A 21,502-nucleotide genomic window follows, 5' to 3' on the forward strand; every position below is an offset into this window, starting at 1 on the left:
CTAGTCTTTGGTCAAGTGTTTTACTTCTGACCCAGCTATCAGATCCATAAGTTAAAACTGGTTTGAACACTGTCTTGTATACAGCTAATTTAGTGTTCCGACTAATTTCTCTCTTATTCCATATGAATTTATTCAATTGACTTCCCACCATACCACCTTTGCTGATTCTGTTGTCTATTTCTATATTTAATTTACCATCTTCAGTAAAAATTGTGCCTAAGAGGCTGAAATGTTTTACTTGTTTCACAGGTTCTCCATTCACAACACAGTTGACGTTTTCAATGATTCTGCCTATTTTCATTGTCTTTGTCTTTTTATTGCTGACCTTCATACCTTATCTATTACAACATCTATTCAATTTAGTCAGAAAATCTTGCAGACTTGTGGCGGATTTATTTAGAAGTATAACATCATCCGCATAAAGCAAAGAGCTGACATTAACGTCTCCAATTTTGATATCAGGTTTAATACCACTTTCCTTCATAATGTGATCCATATAGATAATGAATAACAGAGGGGATAATGTACATCCTTGTCTCACACCAGATTTAACATTTAACCATCTTCCTGTACTTCCTTCAATTCTAACTGCTGACTTACAACTCAAATAAAGACTATGTATTGCTTGATATAATGCCCCATTGACACCATATAACTGCAGCGTATTAAATAGCTTCTCTCTTGGCACCTTGTCATATGCCTTTTCCAAATCAACAAAACTTAAATACAGATCTTTGTTATATTCCCATGCTTTCTCGACTATTTGTCGTAAAGTGAAGATCTGATCCTGACAGCCTCTGTTTGGCCTGAATCCAGTTTGTTCTTCACCAAGCTTTTCTTCCACAATTCTTCTCAACCGTTTCTCAAGTATACTTGCATAGATCTTGCCAGGAACACTCAGTAGGTAAATACCTCTAATTCTCACATTCAGTTTTATTTTCCTTTTTATATATGGGTACTATGAGAGCTCTACTCCAATCATCGGGAATTCGTCCCTCTGTCCAGGCTTTCTGAACTAAGCAGTGCAGCCACTGTAAGACTCTTATACCACCATACTTCAGCATTTCTGGTCGAATATCATCTACTCCTGCTGCCTTTCCACATTTCAAGCCTTTGATGGCTTTTTCTACTTCAAGTATGGATATGTATTCCTGACTGCATGCCTGGTCAGTGTTTTTTATCACTGTGCTGTCATCACTGCTTGTTTCATTTAGCAGTTTTTCAAAGTAATTACTCCATACTTCAAGGATATCTTTTTCTCCTGTTTTCATTTCACCTTTATCATCTCTAATTCCTTTTACAGCACTCTTTCCTCCATTCCTAAGCTTCTTAAACAACCTCCAGAATATTTTGCCACCTTCTTGATATTTATTTTCTATATTCTTGCCAAAGTCCTCCCATGACTTTTGTTTAGCTAGTTTTACACACTGTTTAGCTTTCTTACATTTGTCTCTGTATTCTGTAAGAGTAAAAGCTGACTTATTTGCCAGGAACTTTTGATATGCTTTCTCCTTTTCCTTCACTGCCTCTTTAACTTCCTGTGTCCATCAGGGAGTTCTGATTTTTTTATCCTTGCACACAACCTCACCACATGCCTCTTTGGCAGAATCAATCAATGTTTTCTTCAGAGTTTGCCACTGAATCTTTGGGATTTAGTCAACCAAATTGTATTCTTATTGGTTAAACCAAAATAAAAAAATGATGGTACAACATGTTCTAAAATCTTGTTATCTATTACTATTTTAGTTCTTACTGGATCTTGTCCTTTGAAGGCCATTGTTTTTGATTTTTCTCTTGATATTATCATACCATAATCTTCAGCTATCTCATTTAGATTTAAAATAGCTTTCTATAAGTTATCTTCAGAATTTGTAATTATTATTTGGTTATCGGCAAAAATTAGAGTGTTTTAAGTTCACAGTAGGAGAAAGTTTAATACCTTGATGGAAAATTTTATTCCATTTTATTATTTTATTTAGGTAAATATTAAAAAAAAGTTGCTGAGAGGGGACATACCTGTCAGATCCCTTGGGTTATCTCTCTCTCTTGTATATGATAGCTCATGATTTAATCATATTTGTATCTGATTATTTTCATATATACTTATGGTAGCTTTTAGGATATTATTTGGTATTTGTCTTTCTTTTAATATGTTAAATAAAATGCTCTTTTAGCTTTGTCAAATGCTTTTTCTAAGTCAATAAACGTAATATGTGTTTCTAAATTGTATTCTCTTCTTTTCTCTATGATTAATTTTAGGCAAAAGGCTGGGTCTATACATGGTAGTCCTTTTCTAAATCCATTCTGTACTGATAAAATAAAGTTTACAGAATATTTTATTAGTTTGTTATTTAAAATTGTGCTATATATTTGTAACAGCTTTACATTTCCTTTTGAATAATATCAATAACAGGCACATCGCAAGTGCTTATGTGTGTATTACAAATCCAAAACTAATAAGGTATTAACAAACAATTTGTAAAAATATTCATCATTTTAAATTATTATTTTTACAGTTGTATACAATCTGGACTGTTAAATATTTAAATATTGCATGAAAATACCTCCTGATGAAACAAAACCTATTACATTTAAAGGAAGGAGGCCAATAAGAAGCAAAATAGTTCTAAATAACAAACTAATTCAACAAGTCAATAATTTTAATTATTTCAGCTGTTATATAAGCCACACTGGAGAAACAGACCTAAAACATAATAACAAATTCACCAAAATTTTAGGCCAGGCTTATATCTTTAAGCCAAACTTAGTACACAGAAATAACAGATTAATAACATTAAATGTCTTAGCTAAACCTATTTATTATATTATACCAAAGTGAAACATGGGCAATGAAAAAAACAGACCAAGGAAGAAATAACATCAGCAAAAATGAAATATTAAAAGGACCAGATTGCATAAACTATATTAAGAGAGAGAGAGAGAGAGAGAGAATCAAAAATATTACAAGAACTAACTTTATAAACAATAGATAACTATGGAAACAAATGGATTTAACATGTGAATAGTGTGTCAATGAACAGACAAATAGGCCTAATACTGTGAAATTCTAAAGAAAAGAGAGAAAAAAAAAATGCTAGCCTCACAGCCTTAGATGCTTAACTGTAATTCAAAACACTAATTCTAACAATATCAAAAAAATTATGGCTTAAAGAGTGCCACTTTTTTTTTTCCCCAAAAAAGAATAAGTATCATAATAAAATTGATTCTTACTTATACTTGGCATGAAAATAGCAGTATATAATTAGCTTCATAAAAAAGCTAATTAATATTAAGATTGTGGGCTTTGCTTTTCTATGTAATATCTGAAATGATTCATGTATTGGGAGATGAAAGATGATTTTTCCAGAAAACCACTACCACCATATAAGAGAAGCTAACTAGCCTTCTTTTCAAAAACTTCCATAAAGTTTCATGGGTCCTACACAAAAGTTTAACTCAGGTCTATTTCCAAAGGATATCAGTATCTACTATGTTCCTTCAGTAATAAAGAAAACATAATATATCACTACATTCTCAGAAGTAAACCAACAGAATAGGCAGTAGAATTCAACCATTTGGCATGGTTTTTAATGAAAATAGAATTAAAATGGAAATAAGTAAGGATGGTTTGAATGAAAGACAGATAAATAAATTTATGTGGAAATATCAAAAACATTCAAGAGAAAAATACAATATATTGCTGGTATTCAAGTACCAGCAATATATTTTCTCTAGATATGTTCTTCTGTGTGTACACACACACACACACACACACACAGATGGAAAGAAGTCAACGGACACCTTAGTATGAGGAACAAACAGCCATGGCACCTACCTTAATAAGATGTTGGACCTTCTTGCCCTGTGAAGATTGCAGCAATATGACAGGGCATACTTTCCACAAGCATATGCTGGTGATCAATGAGAATTTTGGACAATTCTTTCTGTCAGCATGTAATGGGATCATGGACTGTTGTGGGGCAGACATCCCATGACCTCAATATTCTCCAGTTCATTCCACAGATGTTCAATACGGTCGAGATCAGGGGCCAGTCAAGTGTAGTGATGTTCATGTCCACAAACCACACAGTTACAGCAGCAGCCTTATGACAGTGCATTGTCTTGCTGAAAGAGACACTGGTCAGTTCCATAGAAACATTCTGAACAATGCAATACTTCTTAATTTGTGGTGTAGAATGCCCAAAAGTAGGAAGCACTGCATTGTCCACAATGTTCAAATACCTTTTGGAGTTCAATGTTTGTAGCACCACAAAACAGGACTAAACCATGGGTTACACACTCTGGTAAGAAATGCTTACTAGGAATCCGCAATACCAGCACTCATCCATCTGCTCGATAAAGAGTGTAGCGTGATTTGTCACTTCACAACATAGATTCAAGCATCCACATTCCACTGTACACGCTCTTTGCACCACTGAAAATGAATGTTGGTTTGGGTAACGTGGGGCTTGCATATCGTGGCCCTAACATGGAAACCCATGTTGCGAATCTTGTTTCTGTATGTTTTTGTGCAGAGTAAAGTTCCAGTCGATGTCTAGAAATTTGCTTTCACGTGTTGGCAGATTTTACATATTATCCTTCACAGCATCCTATGGTCACATCCGGTGAGTGTGGTGGGTCGTCCGCTGTGGGTAGCACTTACATTTGACTTCCTACACTCCCAACTCAGTATTGTACCACTGATTGTTGACCTGGGATGGCCGTATTTGTGAACAATTTGCAGAACAAATAGGCCTGCAACATGGCATCCTATCACAACGCCTCTTTCAAACTCCATCAGTTCCCTTCTCGCAGCCATTTCATCCAGACATAGTTAGTGACCTGGGCACATCATATTTATACCAGCTACAACCATGTAACTTGTTACATGGTGCGAAGCACCTTGCCCATGGGGGTGTCCATTGACTTCTTTCCAGGCAATGTATATAACTTGACATCAGTTTGTATTACATTTAAAATATTCGATAACATTAAGATGCTTCACAAATGTTTATTTTACAAATACAATTCTACCAAAAAAATAGCTGTAACTAAGCTACATTTGGCTATAAAATATAGATGATCCATAATTGCCACCACTTCAATATAATAAAACTATCATCGAATTTCATAGAGAACATTGTATTTTTAAAAAAATGCAGCATAAAAATCAGAAAAACACATTGAACTTATTTCTTCAAATAACAAAAATATTAACAGAACTTACCTTAGAATTGTGAAATATAAAGAATAATAATGGATTTAATAATCAAAATGAATTTGTGATAAATTTTGATTAATAAAATTATTAACTTCTCAGCATTTTTAGGAGTAGCATACATATGGCTTCTTTATAAATATTTCTGACTTCTAAAAAATACTTTCAAGGAATATGCTAGTAGCTAGCATCAAAAAAAAATTTTCAGGGAAATTGTAATGCAGAATAAGCACTAGCCTTTAATAACATTAGCCTTGAAAACTCTTCTACTTGAATGTTCATGCAAAATAAGGGGAGGCTTCTCCCAATTATGTCGCATGCAACAGGAATTTTTCTGCTTTGATAGGTCAAATGCTGAATCTTTCTTCTGATTTGGCCAAAGCCAAGTATCTGAAAAACATGCCAAAGCAGCTACATCAAAATAGAACCAAATATTTGGTGCAATCTTACTTAATAGGTATAGGTGCAGTTATAGTCATCCCCATTTTGTGCATTTTTAATATAATGAGCGATTCTCCAGAAAGCAATTCCAGTGTATTATGAGAGTTACCTGCATTATGCATGTTCTTCTGGTCAGTTGCCTGTTTTGCAGGATAAAAGTTCCAAGTTTCTTGGAGGCAAAACGCTTCCACCTGAGTATGATACCAGCTAACTCACTTTCATTTGAAAGCGAAAAAGTTTAATTTTTAATTAATTTAAAAATTAATTCAACCTTGGTTTTAACTTTAAAATATTTTTGTATATGAAAATACTTACCTGACTAACTAGGGTTTGTGAACCATTTAGAGCAGATACAAGAGGATCCATCAACATGGGCAAATATGGTAACAGTGAACTCAATCTAACAGGTACTGTAAGGCAGAGTTCGACAAACAGATCTTTCATGTGTTGTTTATGAAGTCCACTCTGAAGGCTATTTAACCCTGTCAAAAATAAATGCAATACAATAATTATTCAAAGAGTCTGATTTTACTCTGTTGAAGAAATAATATCCTGATATAATTCCATTAAAATCCTAGGCATTTTTAGTAAAAAGAAATTAACTGTTTCAGGAAATGTATGTTTATGAATTCGAATGCACTAATATGAGTATTATAGTATTATATAATAACTCTCATTGGATTCTGATAGATTAAACATACTGAAATCAGAAAGTGAAAATACTGCTATAATCATTACATCAAAAGTTTTTCCAAGCAATCAACTTACACTAACCAAATTAACTACATTAACAAATTAAACCATCATTTGAAGAAGTTAATGAGTTTTAAGATGCTAAAGAAAAATTATATATAGTACACATTTGCTACAGCAAAACCCTATGGTCCACATAGGGTTTTGCTGTAGCAAAACATGTAGATCTTTTTCCTCTAAACTGTTATATTTCAAAGTTCACTACAGTAAATTTAGAGGAAAAAGATCAACATGGAGAATGAATTGGGAAACTCAAAAGAAATGGCAGGAAGTATATACATAAACAAAGAAAATGGTGGGAAAAAATTAAGAACAAAGGAGATGAAAGGAAACAGAATAAAGGAAGTGGGAAGAGAAGGATAAAAAGTGAGAGATCAAACATTCACAACAGAAGACAAAAGATTGTTAGGAACTATACATAAAGCATATAAAATGACATGAAAAGGTAGAAGTGTAATAATGGGAGACACATAAGAAAGAAGTGAGACCTAAGATTTTCACTTCATTGAGTTTTATGTTGATTTTGATTGTTTTACCCACATTTGTTTATAATGGCACAGAAGAAATAGTTTTATAAGTAATCATATATCATTAAGTTTCATATATATCACTCTCAGAGACAAGAAGCAGCAGGACTTATAGCAAATAAATGTCATGCATGGGCAGGGTTCAAGGGCAGAGTAATCTGTTCATATTCTTATTAAACAGCTGGAGGTTGTAATCCTCTGGAAATAATTCATGGGGGGGTGAAGCATAGAATGTTGAGCAGATGCTGCTAAGTTCCTGTATCTCTGACAGAAATGGGAAACAACTGATGGTAGTTCTGCTAAACAGTAATTTGCAACCATGAAATGTGTGTGTGTGTGTGTATCTATAGAAGAAACAATGTGGAAAGTGATCACCTATGAGAGAGTGGCTGAAAAGAGTCTGCTTGCGTGGAGGGAGATCATTAATTGAAAACATCTCCCTTTTCTGAACTGCATCATGAATTTTTGGTGAGGTTTCAGGTTCACCACCTAAATATGAGAGTAGTATTCCAACATTGGATGGATTTGAGATATATACAGAGTAAGTCTCAAATCCATCCACCCATCAGAAGAGAAATATAGTCGTGATCAATATAAGATAGAGAGTTTTTTGGAAACCAAGGATGAAATAGAAGACAAAACAATAAATGAATGACAATAAAATTATTGTAATTAATAACAATAGTTCTCTGGGGGGGGAAGGGGGGGAGAGACTGTAACCCCTAGAGAGCGCTTCACCCGGGTGGGGGATAGGGGAGCCCACCATGTGTGTGCGTGCATGGTGGGGTGGTCCGAAAATACTGAATATGGACTCGTAGACCAACAGGGCCATAAGGGGCAATTATCTTGATTGTAAGGGAAGTGGCACTCCCATGGACCCCTAGATCAGCGCTTCCCAAACTGTGGGCCGCGGCCCCCTTGGGGCCGTAGGTTTTGTTGAGGGGGGCCGTGAAATAATGAAAACAAATTTTTAATGTTTTAAGACTAAGTAGATTTTTTTATTTTAAAAGAAACGTATTTAACTTTTGTTATTTCTTTTTTGTTATTTTTTATATTTTAATGGAAAAATTCACACATTGGTGTTGGTTCATAAACTTTGCTTCCTGCGTATTTCGGTGCTTAATGAATATTAGTAAATATTGCTTATTCATATGTTTCATTTCAAAGCAGTGGTTAATTGTATTTACTTCAAATGCACTCCAGGGAAGCACCAAATCTTCCTCTCCCTTTCATCACTGTTCGTAGTAATCAGGGACTGTTGACATATCAAAACTAGTTTTATATTATCACTGTCAACCAAGCTAGTTTTCTGTTACCAATAAGAGTTTCGCATATACTTCACACATGAAAAAAAGCTTAAACAAGTTCATGTGGGGAGATAGTAACTGCTTGCAGTGGTAAACAACATGCCCTCCCTAACAGCCACTATACTGCAGAGGAAATACAAACAAGTACTTTTATTATGCCTTATTCATTGGCATAATATGAGGAGTCTGTGTAATATATTTCTCAACAAATAGTGCAATTAGAGACAACTGGGATAAAAACACTAATTAATGAATCACATGTCCCCTCATACAGAAACTATGCTGTATAGACTGAAACAAAATCATATGTTGCATGGGCAAACACAGTATCTAACTAAACACAATTGTTATTAATTAGATGTGTGTGAGTTCGATTTCCCAAGGCAGCAATAAAATTCAACCGAACGTGATAAAATTCGTAAAAGTGTTAAAACTAAGTAATATATATCTATAATGAATGTTATGGCAGTTTCACATATGGAATTCGGTTGAAGAGTGTTAGCATTTCAATTCAATTGTCAGCTATGCTTTTATCTTTCGGTTGCGCGATCTTTTGTTAATACTGCACCAATCATATGCCTTTGCTGTCTGTTTCGCGTTAGGCTTAATTACCGTAAAGGGAGAAAAGTCACAAAACAGAAAAATGTTCCTGGTCCAGGGATTCACTTATTCAGATAATATTCACTAATTTCATGTTCAGTCTGTGGTGTGCCAGTATCGGTAAGTGGTGATATTATTTGATGTATTCTTCGTTAAAAAATTTAACCTGAGATGGATAAGTGACTGATAAAAAATAAAAAAAAATTCCCGCGAACAATCCGAAGAAGCAGAAACAGACTCAAAAAAAAAAGGATAGTATTTCATATTTTACCAGAACAGCCCGCAACGTCTTCAGAACCAAACGGTAAGAGGCAAAAAATGTAATATATGCATTTGATTTTTGCAATATTCGCTGTGCATGTTTTGTATTGAATATAAATACAATAAATATTATAATAATATACCTCTCTATTATGATTTTTTTCGAGGGGGGGGGTGAAATATTTTAATTTTTGCAAAGGGGGCCGACATCCAGAAGTTTTGGAAGCACTGCCCTAGATGGATCTATCCTCTTCTTCTACTTTGTGGAAGATCCACTTACTTTAATCTTTACTATAAGGCCTTATCAACCAACTCTTCATATTTTGTGATCCCTATGCTATTAGAGTACTCAAGGGCCATGGGGTCTTTTCATTTCTGGCCTTACAACTATGCCCTCTCTATAAACCTTACTATAATTCTTCCATAATCTACTCTTTCCCCCTTCAATATACCCTATTCCTCCTATGGGTTTAAATTCGGAAGAAGGCTAGTTCAGAAGCCTTAAGGTAGCAGCCCTACCACTGAACTATTCCATCATTAGGATAGTCCCCTGACATGGAGAACATAATTCTACTGGTAAGCTGACAGAAAAAGATAATCGGATTGAATCTATAGGAAACAACCCTGGAATGGAAAAGGTAAAACAAAAATGGAAACGACAAAATATAATGCACATAGCAAACTGGAATGTAAGAGGAATAGCATATATAAAGAAATAGAATTAGACCAATTATTAAATGAAAGAAATTTTAAAATAGTAGTAATCACTGAAACAAAAAAGAAATTAAGCACTATGAGAACAAAAAATGTTAGTGTGATATACAGTGGAGTTGACAGAGACCAAAGAGCACAAGCAGGAGTCATGATTTGAATACATAACTCCCTTTCAAAACAGTTAAAACATTATAAATTATGGAATGAAAGAATAATAGAAGCTAGAATAAAAATAGATTGAGGCTATTTAACAATAATTGGTTTATATGCCCCAGAAGAGGGTAGAGAACAAGATAATATTGATTTTTATAATCAGCTACAAAACATATATAATAAAATAAATAAAAATGATAACATAATTTTAGCAGGAGACTTAAATGCAAGAATTGGAAACACGAAAATTAGTAATAATATAGGAATACATGGAGAACATACTCTAAACAGGAATGATAAAAAATTGATTGACTTTGTAGCTTATAATAACCTAAAAAAAATGAATTCCTTCTATAAACATAAAGACATACATAAATTTACTTGGGCAGCAAGAGGATGGAAATCAATATTAGATATGACACCGCAAGGTAAAAGAGGGTATAAGGTAGATGACGATGATTTTTATATTAAATGAAAAGACATCAAAATTTTCACTAGATGTTAGAGTTCACAGAGGATATGAAATAACCAGTGATCACTTCCTCGTTAAAATTAAGATTACCACCTAAATGGCTACAAGTAACAAGAACAGAAAGAAAATTTTAAACATTTGTTTATAAAACTAGACTATTGAATGACACAAATGTACAATGGCTATATGAACAAAGAATTAACCAATATCTAGATAAAATAAAACAAAATGAAGAAATAGAAATAGAATGGCTTAATATAAAAACGATACTAAATGCAGCAGCAAACGAAAGCTTAGGAAAGACGAAAAAATTCAATGAAAAGAAAAACTGCAGATCTGGGATGATACAATCAAAGAAATAATCAAAAAGAAAAAAGAAGCCTATCACAAATGGTTAAGCAGTAAAAGATTAGAAGATGAAATAGAATATAAAAGAATGAGAGCCATAGCTAAAAGAGAAGTCAGAAAAAGAACAGTGAATCATGGAACAAATTTGTTTCAAATTTAGAATACAATTTATATAAAATAAGACCCAATGTTATATAAGATTTTGAAACACTTAAATGCAGATACCAAAGAAAACATAAAATTAAACACCGAATTGAAATTAGAAAAATTTCTAAATTACTACACAAAATTGTGGACAGACAAATATTTTAAAAAAGACAACTGGCAAACAATTAACGAAAATGAAAAGGAAATAACTAAGGAAGAATTAGAAATCAGCCTGAAAGAAACAAGAAACAGAAAATCACCTGGAGAAGATATGCTAGGTTCAGAACTATATAAATATGCAGAAACAAGACTCAAAGAAAGGCTCTTATTATTTTTAAATAAAATTTATTCAACTGGTATCCATCCCCTTCCCCCCCACCAATAGAATGGAAAAAAGCAATTGTGATTCCTATCTTTAAAAAAGGTAACAGAGATGACCTTAAAAACTATAGAGGTATCAGTATACTAAATTCCTGTTACAAAATATATAGCAGAATCTTAAATAGCAAACTAATGAAATATTCCAAAAACTTTATTTTAGAAGTACAGAATGGATTTAGAAAAGGACGATCCTGTATAGACCCAGCCTTTTGTCTAAAATTAATAATAGAGAAAAAAGAGATTACAATTTAGAAACACATATTGCATTTATTGACTTTGGAAAAGCATTTAACAAAGTTAAAAGAAACATATTTAACATATTAAAAGAAAGACAAATACCAAATAATATCCTAAAAGCTGTCACAAGTATATATGAAAATAATCAAATACAAATAAGATTAAATCACAAGCTACCATATGCGAGAGAGATAAACCAAGGGGTCCAACAGGGATGTCCCCCTCTCAGCAACTCTTTTTAATATTTACTTAAATGAAATAATAATAAAATGGAATAAAAATATACATCAAGGAATTAAACTTTCTCCTACAGTGAACTTAAACACCCTCCTTTTTTGACGACAACCAATTAATTACAAATTCTGAAGATAAGTTACAGAAAGCCATTTCAGATCTCAATGAGATAGCCAAAGATTATGGTATGATAATATCAACAGGAAAAAAAAAAAAAAAAAAAAAACTGTGGCCTTTAAAGGACAAGATCCAGCAAGAACTAAAATAGTAATAGATAACAAGATCTTAGTTAAATGAATTCACCTGTCTTAGAACAGGTGAATTCATTTAACTACCTAGGATGTATGAACACATATGAAAATGAAAAAGATATAAATGTAAAAATTGTGAAATATTTAAAAATAACGGGTGTAATTAACTCTATATCTAAACCGAACCTAGTTCAAAAACAAACCAGACTAAAAGTATACAATACATTAGCACTACTAGTCATTGTATGGAAGTGAAATCTGGACAATAAAACAAAATGACAAACAAAGATTAATAACAGCAGAAATTAGGTTTATGAGAAAAACTGGAAAGTATACCCTATTTGATCACAAAAGAAATGAAGAAATTATGAAAGAATTAAACCAAGAACCTGTAATAGAAAAAATTAAAAAATATAAACATAAATGGATGGAACACATTCAAAGAATGAAAACAGAAAGATTACCAAAACAAGCCTTAAAGTACAAGCCATTAGGAAAAAGAAAGCCAGGACGTCCACTAAAAACGATTCAACGATGACTTCTAAGGCCGGAACAGACCATGCTAGGCCTAAATCCTTGATACGTGTGATGATGATAAATAACAATAGTTATTAATTACAATTGTAATTATTGTAATAATTGAAAGTGAGAACAGAGCTGCTTCTAGTTAAAAAAAAAAAAATTTGAGCATATTAGGTTATTTACTAAGATTAAAATGATTAATCTGAGGGACAATAGAGTACTGAATGCTAACACAGGCTGCAGGCTAAACGTAGTTCATACTACCATAGTTAGTTGTCAAAATCAAAGATGTTCTTAGTGAAGTGAAAAGTGCTTAGCTAATTGTACAGTTATCTATAAATATGACAATCACATTGTAAAAACAGAAAAAGTTTTAATGTTCTGGATAAATTCAAACTAGTTGGTATTTCCTTAAGACATGCTATCATACAGAATAAGGCCATCAGATTCAGATTCTACCCAAGAATCTAGGAATAGTTTGTCAGGTATTGTCGTAAAATGTTGACTGTTTCAAGTAATGTGGTTTTTGTAGATCATATGGGGTCACTTTGTTGATGTTTAATTGCTGTAAATAGTTGGATGGTATCTTTGAAATTGTAGCAAGTGCACTAATAACTATTGGGATAACTTTAGCACGTTTAAGCCACAGCCTACCAACTTCGATTGCCAGATCTTGATATTTAGTCATTTTTTCCAGTTCTTTGTTGTTAATGTTATCATCACTGGGTACTGCGATATCAATAATCCAAACCTGTCGATGTTTGATAATTGTGATGTCAGGTGTATTGTGTTCCAAATGCTGATCAGTTTGTATTCGAAAGTCCCAGAGAATTTTTGCTGTTTCGTTTTCCAATGCTGTCTCTATGTTATTCTGCCACCAGTTATCAGATGTAGAAAAGTCATATTTTTTAAATACATGCCAATGAATTATTTTGGCCAGTTGATCATGGCAGTATTTATAGTCAGTTTGAGCTATCTTGCTGTAGGCACTAATTAGATGTTCTACAGTGTCATCTTTCTGGTCACATAATATGCATTTGCTGTTATTATTGATGTTCAAAATTTTTGCTTTCATTACATTAGTTAGTAAAGCCTGTTCTTTAGCTGCTAGAATAAATCCTTCTGGTTTTTTTTTTTTTTAAATATATCTATATTGTGGCCATTGCCATGTCTTGTTCATGTCAATTTTGTCCTCAGTATCTAAGAAATTAGTCATGCAATGGTTTATTTTTCCAGCACGCATATCGGCTATTTTGCTGTTCCTTTTTTGGAATTGCATTTGTTTCCTATTACTTTCAGAAGACCCTCTTGTGTAACTGCTTGAAGCATTTTCTCAGAGCTATTGTCAATGTCATTTTTATACTAATTTCTTCTTCTTCCACAGTCTGTCTCACTTGCAGCAGACCCCGTCCACCTATTCTCCTTGGTAGGAACAACCGGTCAACATCACTTCGTGGATGTATTATGCATAGTTATTAGTTTTGCAGTCCAATTTGTCCAGGTCTTCTTTTGTTCAATCTATTATGACAGCTGTGTATTGCAACATTGGTATAGCACAAGAATTCGTTGCTCTAATTGTATTAGATCCATTTAGTTTTGTTTTCAGAATATTTCTAACTCTTTTGGGGTATTCTGCTGCCTGTTATTTAACTTTCAAGTGGAGAACGTCACAGGCTTCTAATATTCCTAGATATTTACATATTCGTCAGCTGAAAATGCTTTTATATATTTCTCTTGATCAAAATTAAGATTGTTAGTGTTATTAATCTTTCCTCATTTAATAGATAAAATTGCGCATTTATCTAACACAAATTCTATTTTGATGTCCTGACTGAAAATACGAACTGCGTTCAGTCGAGAGTCTATTTGCTGATTCAATTTTCCATATAACTTCAAGTCATCCATATACAGTAGACAGAAAATTTTAATATTACATTTAGGAATTTCATATCCAAGTTTTGTTTTGTTCAGAATCATAGATAAAAGGTATCAAAGAAATGTTGAAGAGCAACAGTGACAAGAAATCACCTTGGAAAATTCCACGTTTAATGCTGATATTTCCGGAAATCATTCATTATTCACTATTAAAATTGTTTTCCACCATTTCATAGCAACAGCCAGAAAGGAACATATGTTTTTGCTAATTCCAAATATTTGTAGTCATTTTAGGATCCAGGAGTGTGGGAGGGAATCTAATGCTTTCTTATGGTCTATCCATGCCATGTTTAAGTTACTTTTTCGTCTTTTTGAATTCTTCTAAGATTCATTTTATTAACAAGGATCTGGTCTTTTTTTAACTCTGGATTGTTGAAAATTGCCTTTTTGTTCAAACGGATAAATCTGATTATCTGATAAATAGTGGTATATGGAATTTGCTATGATCGCAGTAACCCGCTTAAGCATAGGTGGTAGGCATATTATTGGGCAACAGTTACTTGTAGTTTATTATTATTAAGCAAGATCTCCAGGGAGTCAGGGACTCATTGAGGAAGGCCACATATTACACGCAACAGCTACCATACTTATTCTTGAATTTGTTTACATAGCTTGCACACCATTCCAATCACACACCACCCTATGAGAGAAAAATCCATCCATCCCTCAGACCCGTCTTGGCAGCCTTCATTCTCAGCTTCCAAGGATGATCTCTAGTTCTTTCCCCATCCTCCACAAATTTAAAAATTCCATCAATTGATATCCTGTATACCCTTTCAGAAGTTTGTAAGTCTCAATCATATCACCCCTCTTTCTCCTGTTTGCTAGTGACTGCAGTCTACAAATTCTCAAGCTGTCTTCATAATCAGTATTACACAATCCTAATATCATTTTGAACACTCTCCTTTGCACTCTCTCTCTCTCCAATATATCAGAATCACTATGGAAACAGGTGACCAGACGTGAACACAACAGTCCAAGTGAGATCTTATCAAGGCCTTGTAAAGAGGCAAAATGACATCCTTATCTTTACATGTAAATGTTCATTTCAACATTAATTTCATTAATGTACAGATTGAATAATGATCCTTGTGGTACACCACTGGTTACCTTAAATCTTGCAGACTCACATCCCCCAAATACCACTTTTTGATAGTCAGTCTGTCACTCTCTTATCCATGCTAATATTCTATAAACCAAACACATATTCTCCAATTTATGCAACAGCCTACCATGCTGTATTCGGTCAAAATTTCAAATAATTTTTATCAAATTTGGCCATAAAAAATTATCTATGTGGAACCAAAATTGCAATGAATAAACAAATTAATAAAAACATATTTAATTTGAGGGGGGGGGTTGTAATAATAATATATCCAGTTGGAACAAATTTATGATATGCATACTGATGGATAATGGGTACTACATATGTGAGAGACACAAAATCACTTCATAAGTTAGAAATGAATTGTGTCGTTTGACTGAATTCAGTGCAACCCCAAATACACTCCAGAATATGCCCTTCCAAAATGAATAAAGAAGAAGATAACAAAACAGTGCAGTAAAACTCTCAACCAAATTTCAGCTAATTAAATATCATAAATTACACAGTCATTCTATATACACCCTCTGTCCAAAAAGAAACTGAATTTTTCGAAAATGGAAGAAACTAGTGACGTCACCTTGTATCTTTTTGTTGTCAAAAGCAGCAACCTTCATTAGTATTGTGTCAACTGTTTATGACATTTGTTTCATTAGAAGCCGAGTCATAGCGCCAAGAGCGACAGTCTGTTTTGACGAACAGTCGGAAAATGAGTTTCAAACAGAGAGCTGCGATTGACTTTTGTGTTAAACTTGGTAAGTTTTTACGGAAACGCATCAAATGCTTCAAAAACCATACAGTGACGAATGCTTATCCTGTACTTAAGTTTACGAGTGATTTAAGCGATTTCAAAGTGGTTGTGAGATGCTTGAGGAAGATGAAATGCAAGGCTGTCCAAAAACTGTACCGAGCAAAGTTAACATCCAAAAAGTGCACGATGTCATCAAAGAAAACCCGAAATCATCCAGATTGATTGAAGATGAATTGGGAATTCCAAAATCAACTGTGCGCAACATTTTGAATGAGAGTTTGGGGCTTCGTAAATTGAATTCGCGATTTGTTCCCAACAAGTTGACCGACAACCAAAAAATGCATCAAATTGAACACTGCAATGACCTCATTAAAACTGCTCACAAGGACTCAAACTTCCTTGAAATGATCGTTACTGGTGACGAAACATGGTGCATTGAAGTATGAGCCTGAAACAAAGCACCAGAGTGCTGAGTGGAGACCACCAGAAGAAGGGGATCCCTCTTCTGGTGGTCTCCCACCTTCTTATGGAAGTCAAAAGTAAAGATAATGCTGATTTGATATCCACAAATAATTCGTTCCGCCTGGCCAAACAGTCAATTGCGAGTTTTATCTTGAAGTTTTGAGGCAATTGACAGCAAGAATTCATCACATATGGCATGAATATCGTGATGCAGGCAACTGGTCACTTTTGCAATAAATGCACCATCTCATTGTTCGAACATTGCGAGACAGTTTGTGAGCAAAAAACCAAGTTTGTGTGTTGGATCACTCGCTGTATTCACCTGATTTTAGCACCCTGTGACTTCTTTCTCTTCCCCAAACTTCATTTACCAATGAAAGGAAAGCGATATGACACCATTGAAAACGTTCAAGCAACAGTAATCATGACGCTCATCAGTATCCCAAAAACCGATATAAAAAACTCATTTAACAAATTAATTGACCATGCCAAATGCTGTATCGAAGCTGAAGGAGAGTATATTGATTGAAATAAATTATTTGATTAATTTTAATTGGCCTGTGTTTTATTTTCTATCAAAAGTTTGGATTCTTTTTGGACAGAGGATGTAGCACCTGATATTTTTGCTTTAAAAAACTTACCTTGCAACAAATCAGGAAGAAGAGGAAGAAATTCTTGGTACAATAAATCATGAGTTCCTCCACCAATTGAACGAAACAGTGCTCTTAAAACCAAGAAATAATTATATGGCTCTTTGGCTAACAATGCTAACTTCATGCACCTATTCACTATCTGATGGAGATGAGGCTATGCAAGAGAGAAAAAATGAGTATTAACCAAATTTTGAAATATTCATAAAACAGTGTAATGTATAAATTAAAAGTTAAATAAATTACCTTCAGCATCTGTTCATTTTCTGCAGCAAAAAATGCAACTGAACCAAATACTAATTTAAATAGTTTGAGACATAAATTGGACCTTTCCATATTGGCTGTAAAGGAAAACAAAACAATTTATATATACCTTTCATCCTTGATAAATCAGCACTATACATACATAATTTTAACTGAAGCAATTATTATAATTGGAAAAGAATATTCAGTTTAGTAAGGGCAACATTATATTCAAGATACATTAATTATCATATAGATTTATGTATAACATAGGGACTGTGAATAAAAAAGGATTTTTTTTTTTTTTTTTTTTTTTTGAAATTTACAGATCCATACAAAATAAACTATTTGCTGATTTTGCTAGAGCTTCTGTCTGAACTAACAGACATGAATTATAAAGAAAGCAAAAGTTGTGTTAATGTACAGCAAACATCAGAATGCTTTGAGATAAGGACTTGTGTAAGACAGAGTTGACAATGCTTGCAATACTTTTTAACACGCCATTAAGCCGGCCAAGTGGACAGCGTATCTGCTCTGAAAAAGAAACTGATCTAGGCTAATAAAATCTTGACAATTTACTCAATTTAAATTTGGACTCAACCCCCTTCAATCCCTTTGAAGTTCATGCAGTGATCCCACAAAATGCTTCCTGAAAGTCTTTTTTGTTTAAGCACATCAAGCACTCCTTGCAGTTCTTCTTCTTGGATCTCCTTAAAGGTCTAACTGCTGCTCCTTCAGCTTCAATTTCATTTTTGGAAACAAAAATAAGTCACCAGAGGCTAAATCTGGCAAGTGCAGAGGATGAGTACTTAAATCAGAGTGTTGTTGTGGTGGAGGAGCCAGTTGCGGCTTTGCCACAATTTCGGTCATTTTTAACATCTTCTCTGGAAAACACTTGTTAAAACATTTCGAAAACTGCCTTAAAACATTTCAGTGGAATTCTGCATTGACCATCTGACAAGGTGTGACAAATTCTCTGTCACACCCATTAATGTCAAAAAAACAATCGACATGCTCTTTGTCACACTTCTGACTTTCCTTGCCTTCTTCAGTCTTGGGGAATGTAGACTCTTCCACAGTGATGACTGATGTTTTGTTTGCGGGCAGTAGTCATAAACCCAAATCTCATCCTCTGTGATGACCCTTGAAATGATTGGGTTATCAATGGCCTTTTGATGGAGATCTTGACAGATAATCACATGATGCTCCTTCTGGTCAGAAGTCAAGAGACAGGGAACGAAATTGGCAGCAATCTGATGCATGTTCAAATCTCTTGCGATGATCGTTTGAATGGTTCCATATGAAATTCCAACTCTGTCAGCAACTTCCTAGATGGTGATGCATCAATCAGCATGTATAATCAGGTGAATTTTTCCAACATTTCATGGATTGTACTGGTGGTCGGTTGTCCTAGCTTCTCATCATCCTCTAAGATGGTTCACAAAAACCGTGAGTGCCACTCAAAACACTGAGTTTGGCTCACGGCTTTGTTTTCATATGCCTTACAAAGTAATTCAAGGGTCTCTGTTGCAGATTTTCCCAGTTTTACACAAAATTTTACATTTGCCCTTTGTTCTAATTTCACATTCATGGCAAAATCGAAGAATGGCACAAACATAGGATAAGAATAACATGCATTATTGTACACCCACATTTCATACAACCAAGCTTGGAATAGCCAATTCATGTTTTTTTTTTTTTTTTTTTTTTTTTTTTTGGGGGGGGGGGGGGGGAATAAAGGATGTACAAATTCATCACCAACACTCAAAATCACAATATTTTCCAACTGTTGTATTAGAAAATAGTTACTTACGACTTTAAAAACTAGAATTTTCATAAAAAGGAAAGCTAATTTTCCAATGTATAATAATAAACACTCATCCCATGAAACGCATTGATTAAATATCGGAATGGATTCTCCTTCTAATATGTGCAGAAGTGTCGAAGGGTCTCGCATCTGTGGGAGTACAGTACACAAGTTATGGTGAACACAGCTCAATGCCATGTGGCAGGCTGACTCAACAATGTCTATGCCACTGACACACCTGGCTGCGTGAGACTAACTCAATCTGTAGGTGAGTATCTGGCACAGTCCGGTTTCTTTTGATAGCATCTTGTACATACTTGAGAACTATTATTGATACTGAAGGTGGAACTGATAGGTATAAATACACAAAGAACAACAAAACAAAAGACTGAATGATATATGAAAACAATCCAGAGAATGAATGATATATATACAAATTATCCAAATATCATAACAAAAACCAAAATAGTGATCCTCAACAGCAATGTGATGGCCATATTATTACATGAATCAGTGATACAGAAATGAACAAAAACAGAAGGAAATTACAGTTTTCAACAAAGTGTTCGAAAACTATATTTTTAATTAATTAATAGTTCTCAATTAGTTTGTTTCATATTAGGTATAGATATCATTTGTTATACAGTGGCCATACTAAAAATCTTTTAACTCAACAAATGATGAGTTACATAAACAAAGCAAAAGAAATATAATAGTAATAAATAAATAAAAAATATTTATAGTAAAATAAAAAAAGATGAAGATAGGAGTTGAATTGCCATAATTGAGAATGGACAAAGGAGAAATTCTAAGAGCAGCTTTGAAAATGATCCCAGAAGGAAACAGGAAAAGAGGAAGTTCTAAATTAACTTGGTCGAGGACAACAGGAAAAAATAAATAAAAAGAAAGGTGGGGTGTTTGCGAGAGAGAGAGAGAAGGGAGAAGGGAATACAATTAGGGACAAAAGGTAAAATGAAAAAATAAATTTCAGCTTTATATAATATAATAAACAAGAGGCAGGTAGATATTCGGTAAAGGGGGATTCAAGAGGCAAACAGGGTTCAATTTGTAAATCTGTGGAGTGAATTTGAAGGGAAGATGGAATGGTATAAAGCTGAGGGATTACATTTGAGTGGGTTGGATTTGGGGCATTTAGTAAGACTACTGTTTTCCCAAAGTCTGCACGGTTAGCCTAGTGGCTTTGTGCTTCGCAACCATATGCCTGGGGAAGGAGTGTACTAGGCTCAATTCCCGTTGACGACGTGAGGGGCTTAAGGATCTTCCTCAGCCATAGTCAAGATAGCCGGTCTTGGGCGTGGACAGCAGGGTTTTTCCCCACCAGTTTATCTGGGGTTTTTCATCCCGCAAGCAGGCAACCTGCCCTGTGAACACACAGGGATAGTCAGGAATACATAGAGGCATAAGGCTGACCATCTTATTGTTGTATTTCTGTTACGAAATCCAAGTGTGCTTGGAAGGTTGTGGGCCTTAAAGGCCTGTTAAAGCCATTGGGATAGGATAGGATTGTTTTCTCAAAAGGCACAGAGTCAAGAAGTTAATGTAACAAATGATCGAAGTCTACCTGTGAAACAGGACAGCACAAATGAACAGTGTATGGCAGGAGGAAGATGGAGGTGAGGTTCAAGATGTGGTTGCAGCAGCACAAGTTGATGGAATGCATAAAGGTGAGTACAAGACAGGTAGGAATGGAAATCACAGTCAGGATCAGGGAAACAGGAATGGTCAGATCGAAGAGAAAGGTGTAGTATAGCAGCTAGAATAGAGAATGTTGATGCAGGTAGAATGGTCTCAAACACACAGCGACTGTTATGTTTATACACAAATGTAAGGAGTATTCGAAACAAGAGAGCCGAGTTTGTTGCATTGACTGAGACAGTATAATAATTAGAATAAGTGAAACTTGGTTGTCTGAGGAGGGTGTGATGTCAGGAATAGAATTAGAAGGACAGAAATGTGAAAAGAGGA

At 34.1% G+C, this 21,502-nt stretch overlaps 1 protein-coding gene across 1 annotated transcript in view; it reads right to left on the bottom strand.

Annotated features, from left to right (window-relative positions):
* The window catches only part of Nipped-A (Transcription-associated protein Nipped-A), a 936,100-nt gene that overhangs the window by 636,647 nt on the left and 277,951 nt on the right, over window positions 1–21,502 (bottom strand). The window contains exons 20-22 of the mRNA XM_090393977.1: window positions 17,713–17,807; window positions 17,458–17,623; window positions 5,975–6,141 (exon numbers count right to left, since the gene is read on the bottom strand). Coding sequence (XP_090250103.1) covers window positions 5,975–6,141; window positions 17,458–17,623; window positions 17,713–17,807 — 428 coding nt within the window. The remainder of the gene's footprint in view (window positions 1–5,974; window positions 6,142–17,457; window positions 17,624–17,712; window positions 17,808–21,502) is intronic.

Source organism: Typopeltis vanoorti, chromosome 6 (assembly GCF_054136105.1).
Source record: "Typopeltis vanoorti isolate ZY-2024b chromosome 6, IOZ_Tvanoo_1.0, whole genome shotgun sequence".
Lineage (NCBI taxonomy): Eukaryota > Metazoa > Arthropoda > Arachnida > Uropygi > Thelyphonidae > Typopeltis > Typopeltis vanoorti.